Raw genomic sequence first — 9,893 nt, forward strand, 5'->3', positions numbered from 1 at the left:
TCATTTGAACCATCTCCTATATATATATATATATATATATATATATATATATATATATATATATATATATATATATATATATATATATATACGTATTTAATGATATAAACATTATTTATTAATATATATTTAATGTCATAAATATTTTTACTTATTATTTCGCATTAATATTTTTATTTTTATCAATTCATATTTAATGATCTAAACTGTATTTAATTTTTATTTATTAATATGCATTTATTTTTTATTCATTAAATATTTTTTTATTTATTCGTCCGTATTTAATAATATAAACTTCATTTACATTTTATTTGTTATCTATTTAATGAAACAAACTTTATTTATTATTTTTGTTAATTAATTCGCATTAAATATTTCTTTTTTTTTAACGGCCAACAAACTCAATCCCGAGCACTTTCGGGGCACCCACTGGACAAACGGAGTACTCCGAGAGTAACCCGAGTCCACCACCAATTCCGGGGAAAACCCGGTAACCCACCCGCCCGTAGACACGACAGTGAAATTACCGGTAAAACCCGTTTGGCTCAAGGATCCAACACAGGTTTCCCTGGGTCTCCTATCATTGCCCACCAATGTCTCACTCTGCACCAAGTGGGTGGGTCTCCTATCATTGCCCACCAATGCCTCACTCTGCATTAAATATTTCTTTTATTTGACATTGTAGGTTTTTACAATGGTATTTATAACATAACTTAATTTTAAATTTCTTTTATTAATTTTTGTTTTTTTTTTTTGAAAGATAAAATTTATTCAAACAACGCAAAAGAACTCAATCTCCAAGACGGAGACAGAGCCGCGCCAAACCACAGCTACACCATATCAAACATACACCATGACTTCCAATCTATACATCCATATTTGCATCTATTTCTAAACCAAAGATAACTAATGGTTTTAATTTCTAAAAGCAGAGCCGCGACCGATTTTTTCTTACTCGAAAAAATCCGATTATTTCTATCACGCCAAATACTCCATAACGCCGTGAAAATAATCCCATGAAAAGCTATCTTCTTTATACCCTTCAATCCCATTAATTTTTGTTAACCTACGCTTTACAATGACGTAGTTTTTTGTGGTTTCCAAATATATGTTGTTAATGTTAGGTATCAGTTCAGAGTAAGTTCAAGCAGAAGCGAACAAACACACACACACTAGCAGAAAATAAAGAGCACATGAATTTACGTGGTTCAGTCAAGGTGAACTACGTCCACAGGTTGTAATTAAGTGTGACTTTTATTAGGTGTTCCAAGATTACAATTAAATTATGGGCATATAACATTTATAAGACGAAATTAGGGTTATCAACTTAGTCAATAAGTTAATTAAGTGGGTCAGAATAGGGTCGGCTGTCCAAAAATCTACGGACCCAATAGTTAATTATGTTTTCTCTACGTTTAGATTTTCAAAGACAACCCAACTGCAACATAGAAAAGCATTATAACGTCGCGTATAACGTATATATCTGCTAGTTTTGTTTTATCTAATATTTTTATATACTTAAAATAATCAACCTCAACCTTCACTAATATAATATTAGATGTAATATGTATATCTAATATCTAATCAGTTACTCATTCCATGCTAATCCATTATATCGGAAACAAGAGATAGTGGAATACTACTCATTCCATTTAAAACAAGATTACGCTACAATATACATATTAAAATATCACTATGATATAAACTTAATATATGATTATAGAAACTACTCATTTGACTACAATATATATTACTCATTTGACTACAATATATATGAATATATTTCCACACATTTAAAACGATATTCTAAGGAAAACACCAAAAAACTGGCAAATCAAAATTGAAAAAAATATATTATTTTAATATTGGAAAAATATATTATTTTAATATGAACCTACATATACTTTTTTTTAACGGCAAATTTGGATTACTAACGAACCACTGGAGTATCATCGTGCCACCAGCAGAATCACCCGATCATATCCATCTCCACTAGGCAATAATGCCTATACACCAATTCAAGAGGAAGCCCAATAAATTAGAGAAAACTCCCTTTATGGAAATCGAACCCATGACCTAATGGTCATAAGCCTTACTCCACCCTCAAGATTCCACTAACCTATAATCACATGACTATTAACCTACGTATACAGCCGACAAGACTTCCAAATACCAACTTGACAACATCGAAATATCCAAAAAAGAAAAAACATAAAATAAATAAGCACGTGGGACATCCAAATGATGTCTGCACATGACGTCTAACACCGACTCGCCACGTGTCCCACCAATAAAACACACATGCCTAATTATTTAATTAACTCATGTCTATTTCCCACCCCCACAACTTTCACCAACTGTCAACTTCACCCCCTCATTCTCACCCCCTTATAAAACCACACAATATTCCCATCTCAACTATCAATATCATTACAAAAAAAAATGGATCTTCAAGCTTCATTTTGCTTCATTTTCTTCACCTTCACTCTTGTTTTCTCTTTGTTCTCTTTGTCACTCTTCATCATCCGGTACAACCCGTGTTGTAACTGCGACGTCTGCTCCGCGTTCATTACGCGGAGCTGGACGTCGGAGTTTACCAATCTTTCAGATTGGTATACCCACCTTCTTCGCAAATCCCCCACCGGGACGATCCACGTTCACGTGCTTAACAACATCATTACCGCGAACCCGGATAACGTCGAGTACATGATCAAAACTAATTTCGATAATTACCCGAAAGGCAAAGCGTTTTCCACCATCCTCGGAGACCTTCTCGGCCGAGGTATTTTTTTTATTAGAGAAAACATATTAATTAGAGTTTATTGTTATGTGGTTGGCCAATGATGGTGACAAACCCATCGAGGGGTTCGATTTTGAGCCGCACCCCGGTTTTCATCCGGCTGTTACTTCAGCGAGGCAACTCGTGTGGAGGCAGTACGGTTTCCGGAGGAACGTTGTAACCAAGTCTGGCCAACCCAGCACGGACTCGATTAAGACCACGTAGTCTGGGCAGATCTTGGCTAGGGCCGCCGTTTAGATGGTGTGACATTGGATCACTAAAAAAGAAAGTCACCGTTAAAAAAACGAGTTTATTGTTATATCATTACAACAGTTATTACAATAGTTAATACGGAGAGAATATATTAATTAGAGTTTACTGTTATAATATTATTATAATAATATATTAGTTATTATATTAGTTACGGTTTATTGTTATAGGGAGCCGTTAGAATGAAAACCACCTCGAGTTGTAAGAACCGCGAGAACTACACCCTACGGAGCGCCGTTCGCCATGATTTTTTTTACAAGTAGATGTGTATATTATAAACACAGCCGTAAAAAATCATGGCGAACGGCGCTCCGTGGGGTGTAGTTTTTTACACCACAAGTTTGGTGAAAAAAAAAAAAAAGAAAAAAGAAAAAAAATTAAAAAACACCAAACTTGTGGTGTAAAAAACTACACCCCACGGAGCGCCGTTCGCCATGATTTTTTACGGCTGTGTTTATAATACACACATCTACTTGTAAAAAAAAATCATGGCGAACGGCGCTCCGTGGGGTGTAGTTCTCGCGGTTCTTACAACTCGGGGTGGTTTTTATACTAGCAGCCCCCTATTGTTATATTATTATCATAATTAAAAGGTATGAATATGATTTGATCTGTTCAGGTATCTTTAACGTCGACGGCCATTGCTGGCGGTTTCAGAGAAAACTTGCGAGTTTGGAGCTCGGAAGTTTATCGATTCGATCTCACGCGTTAAACATAGTGACGGACGAGATACAATCAAGATTAATTCCGTTTTTCACAACGGTTGAGGACCAAAACGACACACAGGATGTCGTTTTGGACCTACAAGACGTTTTTAGAAGGTTTTCTTTTGATAGCATATGCAAATTCTCATTTGGGTTGGACCCGGGTAGTTTGAAACCAAATCTACCCGTGTCTGAACTCGAATCCGCGTTCGACTTGAGCTCGAAGCTCTGTGCCGAACGCGGGTTGGCGCCGTCGCCAGTAGTATGGAAACTAAAGCGGCTTTTTAACATCGGAAGCGAAAAAGAGCTAAAAAAATCTATTAATGTTGTGAAACGAATGGCGGGTCGGGTCATCAAGGAGCGTAGAGAAAACGGGTCGGGTTCGGTTACGGGTAACGATTTGTTATCAAGATTTATGGGGTCAATAAGTGATGATGATTACCTAAGAGATATCGTGATCAGCTTTCTTTTAGCGGGTAGAGACACGGTGGCGTCAGCGTTGACCACTTTTTTCTTGTTACTCTCAAAAAACCCGAAAGTGTTGGAAAAGATCCGAGAAGAGTCGGATCGGGTCATCGGGTCGAACCGCGACACGCTTCCGAGCTTCGGAGAGTTACAAGATTTGCATTACTTGCACGCGGCGTTGCACGAAAGTATGCGCCTATACCCTCCGGTTCAATTCGATTCGAAATTCGCAAAATACGACGATGTGTTGCCCGATGGGACGTTTGTAAAGCGAGGGAGTCGGGTGACGTACCACCCGTATGCAATGGGTCGGATGGAGCGGATATGGGGTCCGGATGCGATGGAGTTTAAACCCGAGAGGTGGATCCGAGACGGGGAGTTTAAGCAAGAGAGCGCGTATAAGTACCCGGTTTATCAAGGGGGGGTTAGGGTGTGTTTAGGGAAAGAAATGTCATTAGTGGAAATGAAAAGTGTTGCACTTGTTTTGGTTAGGAGGTTTGATGTTAGAGTGGTGGATCCGGACCGGATATTGCGGTTTGCGCCGGGGCTTACCGCTAGCGTGAGCGGCGGGCTTCCTGCGGTGGTTCGGCGGAGAGAGGTGTTGTAGTGTGGTGGTAGTTTTGTATGTATAGATGTGGTGAAGAGTGTGTGTTTCAAGTGTAATGCTTGCCATCAGCCCATCCTGATGTTGCATTTTTGTATATAGAATTATGTTTAGTGACGAGTACAAAGCGTTGCAATTGGCACACCTTAACAAAGACATATTTTGAATTAAAAAAAAATTATTTGGTCTCTTTTTACACAATTAACTCGGACTGAAACCCTGTGCTTATAGCTCAGTGGTTATGAAAATGAGGAAAAAACTTCGGTCATCGAATGGTCTCGAGTTTGATTCCTGATTCACCCGGGTTTTCCCAGCTCCGTATTGTCGTGCTCTCGGGCGAGTGCAGGGTCGGGTTTCCCCGGAACTGGTGGCATGGTGGGCTAGGGGCTCCGTGCGTGCAGGTTGGGCTGCCGCGGGCTACCTTTCGATCAATGGGTACCGCGTACGAAGTACTCAGCGATTCTTATGTTGAACGTTCAAAAAAAAAAAAAATTCAGACTGACACACTGGTCTTAAATCTACAAAATTTTCTCTGATCTTAAATTTACAAATTAATTTTCTGGAATTTGGGAATAGAGTATTCACATTTAATTTCTTATCCACGTTTTTATAATTACATTATTTTTTTTTCATCTTATTTTCAATTAAATTCTATTTTTTGTACCTTATTAAAATTACAAATTAATTTTCTGGAATTTGGGAATAGAGTATTCACATTTAATTCTTATCCTCGTTTTTATAGTTACATTATTTTTTTTTCATCTTATTTTCAATTAAATTCTATTTTTTGTACCTTATTAAAAAATTAATAAGGGTGAACAATGTTCCTATATATTTCCAGATAAACACTATGTTCTTCACTCATAACCGTTCCTTATAATATAAGTAACACGCTCAAAAATATTATAACGGAACCATTGTAAAGACTCTTAGAGATGTACAAAAAAGCGGGTACTCGAACCGAAATCGGCACTAGAACCAAAACCAATTTGAAAACACCATACATAGAAACCGGTACAACCTGTAAGTTTCCAACCGGTTTATAATCCTCTTTCTTAAAGCCGGTTAAAAACCGGTCAAAACTACTCAAAACCAGACAAAAAACCGATCAAAACCGGTCAACAAACCAACAAAACAAGAACTCGTTTGAAACTCAACTCGGACCAGATTAGGGGCTTGAATCCCGTTTGTGCACCTCTACTTGGAATAGAACGCTTAGCCAATTATAGGAAAACATCGTTACGTATACACCTGGATACTATTAGAGTACAAATACAAACGCTTTAGTTTTGGTGTTTATTTATCTAAAAAAATTTAGGGACAACTAACTTCATCGTTGCAAAGAAAATGAGAGGCAATATTTCAAAAAAAATATTAGCATTGTCGCGTTGTTAAATTCGGTGCTATTTCAGAAAGGGAAAAAAAGAATATTAGAAGAAAAATTATTGAAAGGGCATTTATTTATGATATGCTACAAATATATTCAAATACTATTATATTTTCTTCTAAATAAAATAGGATAATGATGCTACATTATTCAACGCGTTGACGTAATATTACTTAAATATTATTTTCTATATGCATGCATCATTCCTTAAGGGACCTCTTCCACCACCTCTATAAAGGAGTCGAGGGGTAAGGTAACCCTTTCTTCTTCACAAGGGACCTCTTCCAGCTCATTTTTTCCAATCATATTCACATATATCACACGTAGAATCGGGACCTTCAATTCTAACACGTTTATCAATACACCTTCTAACAGGTGTATCTAGGGCTGCAAACGAACTAAATGAACACCAACAAGACCTTGTTCGTGTTCGTTTGTTAAGAAATATATGTGTTCACGAACAGTTCATGAACACTGTCGAACGAGATTTTACGTTTGTATTCGTTTGTTGAGGAAATGAACGTGTTTGTGTTCGTTTGTTAATTTTAGGCGACGAACGAATACGAACAATGATGAACGCAAATGAATACAAACAAGCATTCGTGAAGAGAACATATAATACACTAATATTTTTCAAATATTTTATTTGTCATAATTTCGATGTATTTAAATAGAAAAATACAAAAACTAAAAACACTAATGAACTATCGAACACAATCGAACATAAACGAACACGTTACCGAATGTTCATGCACATAAATGAACGAACGCGGACTTTATTCATGTTCGTTCTTTAACTAAACGGACGAAATTTCTTGTTCGTTTTCATTTGTTTAATCAATGAACGAACACAAACGAACATCCCGCCGAACGGTTCGCAAACTGTTCGTTAAACGTTTGGTTCGTTTGCAGCCCTAGGTGTATCATCAATATGTTGAATCGGGACATCATCTAACGGGTATATTGGTTCCTGACTTTTGTCTAAATAAATTAGGTCTATCATGTTTATATGTATAGGGGGTTTGGATTATGAACTTTTACTAAGTTATTGTATGCTTTTTTACAACTTTTTAATATAAAAAGAGGATAAGAAAAAGCTAGTAAAAGGGGGGAATCATTACCAAACCAAATTAGATGAATGTGTTTAATTAGAAGAAAAGAGAATATGTACCTCGTAGCTCAACGACTCTGACCTTCCATCAACTATGAACTTCCCAATATTCCAACTTTTTCAATATAATGTAATGAACATATTTTATTGTTACATAATAAGGATTAATTTCCTCAATATGTATTTATATTTAGTTGATAACATTCCAAGTTAATGATTTTGGAATTTAAAGCAATACAAGATGTCTTCAAATTTCAAAAGATTGAAAGTGTAAATACCGAGTTTTATATTACTCAACGTGTTGAAATAACGTTAAAAGGAGGGAGTGGAGTCGGGAGGGTCAGCGGCGATATGCCACGAGGTGGAAGGTAAGAGATGTCGGTGTGGGTAGTGGCGAGAGAAGAAACAATGAAGGGGAAAAGAATGTGGGAGGGAGCTAACGGGATGGAGGGTGATGTGGCGAGTGGGAACACTGCCCCGCCCTCTTCGGTGCCACAACAGAAAATCATACCCTAGAGGGATCGGCGGTATCAGTCCCAGTGGCGGATATACCTTAGAACAAGGTAACCCCCGCTACTTCTTGATGCTCCGGCTGTAGTGATTTTTTGTTTTTTTGAAAATTTGATGTTTTTTCAATTTTGTTGCACCTATAGAAACTTTTTTTTAAACGTTGCCCCCGTAATTGTTTTTTACGTCTACCACTGATCAATCCCCTCGCCCTTATTGTAAACTTCAAACCACTTGCCGGTTATTTATCCAAGGGGCATGTATCATGCTTCACACATAAGCAAAACAAATCATTCTTCAAGTGGATGTGATGGTTTTTGATGAACCAATATCAAAAAAGAATCTTTGAGGTAAGCTCTTATGAGTTATGATCAAATATTCAAATTCCAATTTTTGGATATTTTAAGTGGATTTTGAATTGTATGGAATTTCTAGAAATTAAACACTTACCGGCCATCCAAAAGCTTTAAAACATGCTTATGATTATTATATTATATACTAAAAAGGTCCAACTTTAAGTATATAGTATAACCATGATTTTGGCTATGTTAGTTATTGGTAAACTTCGACTAAAATGGACAAAACCTTAACTTATGAACTTTTGGATAACAAACCTTAACTTATGGCTGAAATAAATTTAAATCACAACAGGAACTATTTTGAGCGAAAATCCTAACCGTAACTTTAACATGTGGTGAAAATGTCGATTGGTGACTAAAATTGACCCGAAATGCCAATTAGTTTGGTGAATTGATTAAGCCAAACGGGCTAAAATTGATTTTGAATGATCAAATATCCTTTCATAAATATACTTAAACCTTAATATACTTTTCAATTACGTGTTAGTTACTATCTAAGATAACGACTTCTGTGACTTAAAGTTCACAACTGAAGATATTATACCAGCGTTCCATATTTTGTCTTGTGGTTGTTAAAGTTGTTATCAGAGGTATCGACTTCATATTGATATTTGATTATTCAAGATGAAGTGTTTGTTTAAATAATGAGTTAACAAGATCTTTATTTTTGTAAAATTTATTATCATGCTACTTTTTTTAACGGCAAATTTCCTTCATTCCCTGATGTCTATGGGACTTGAATCCAACACCTCCCTCTTTCAAGGTGTTTGAAAGATTTTGTCTTTGTCAATGGACAACCACCCCATTGGTATTATCTCGCTACTAACCCAAAGTTATAAAATAACCTCATTTATTCTTATATACATTTTTGAAAAAGTTCCCTAATAATTAATATATAAAATTTGATTGCAACATGTTTTGGTGGTATGCATTGTTATACTTTTAAGCTTTCTCTCTCATCATCAGATCACATCTGGTAATGAATGGCAAACAAATCATAGTTGAATACTTAGGTATATGTTCAACTATATATGTCATCTATCAATATGGTGTTCACTTAATCCATCACTATTTAAAACTTGCATGTGACATGTTGATGAGAATATTTTCAAAAGAAATCAGGTCCTTATTTGTGATGTGAAAGGAAGATTTCAAAGGGAAAAAAATAAACATGCATCCAGTAAGGTTTCCACTATTATTATCATCACTATACATTTATCTCCCATTAGTGCTTTTATCAACATGTATAGTTAGTTATATTAGTGTTTTTACATTCTATGCACATACTATTTATGTCGTTATATCGCAAGACAATGAGGTTGATGTGGATAATGATGTTATAAACATTATACGTTTCAAATCAATGCCATTTTTAATGTAGTTATATTGCACGACAATGAGGTCGATGTGGATGATGATGTTATAAACATTATCGATTTCAAATCAACACCACCATATGACCACTATTGTAGTTTTGTTTTAGTTTTGTTTTTGTTTTGATGTACATGAATTTGCATATAAAGGATATTTTGTAAAACAAAATAAACTTGGACAGAGATTGAGTGGTCCTACACTCCAAGTGGATCTACCAATGGGCTCAAACCATGTACCAGCCCATTAACATTCAAATGAAGCCCATGAAAGCCCGAATTGAAGTAGGGATTGAAAAAAAAAACTCTCAAATCCGAAGGTATACACGAAATTTGA

At 35.9% G+C, this 9,893-nt stretch overlaps 1 protein-coding gene across 1 annotated transcript; it reads left to right on the forward strand.

The window, feature by feature from the left end:
- Nucleotides 1-2,413: 2,413 nt before the first annotated feature.
- On the forward strand, nucleotides 2,414-4,943 carry LOC110935483 (cytochrome P450 94C1). Its single transcript, XM_022177868.2, has 2 exons — nucleotides 2,414-2,782; nucleotides 3,669-4,943. The coding sequence occupies exons 1-2, from the start codon at nucleotides 2,443-2,445 to the stop codon at nucleotides 4,823-4,825; spliced, it is 1,497 nt and encodes a 498-aa protein (XP_022033560.1). The 5' UTR covers nucleotides 2,414-2,442; the 3' UTR covers nucleotides 4,826-4,943.
- Nucleotides 4,944-9,893: the final 4,950 nt, after the last annotated feature.

The sequence above is a fragment of the Helianthus annuus genome, chromosome 2 (assembly GCF_002127325.2).
Source record: "Helianthus annuus cultivar XRQ/B chromosome 2, HanXRQr2.0-SUNRISE, whole genome shotgun sequence".
In the NCBI taxonomy this organism is placed as follows: domain Eukaryota; kingdom Viridiplantae; phylum Streptophyta; class Magnoliopsida; order Asterales; family Asteraceae; genus Helianthus; species Helianthus annuus.

What these genes read in the sequence shown, in the direction of transcription:
- LOC110935483 (XM_022177868.2), top strand. Translation starts at nt 2,443, where the DNA reads ATGGATCTTCAAGCTTCATTTTGCTTCATTTTCTTCACCTTCACTCTT. An exon ending in CGGAGACCTTCTCGGCCGAG is followed by an intron (nt 2,783 to 3,668) that starts GTATTTTTTTTA and finishes TGATCTGTTCAG; the next exon opens with GTATCTTTAACGTCGACGGC.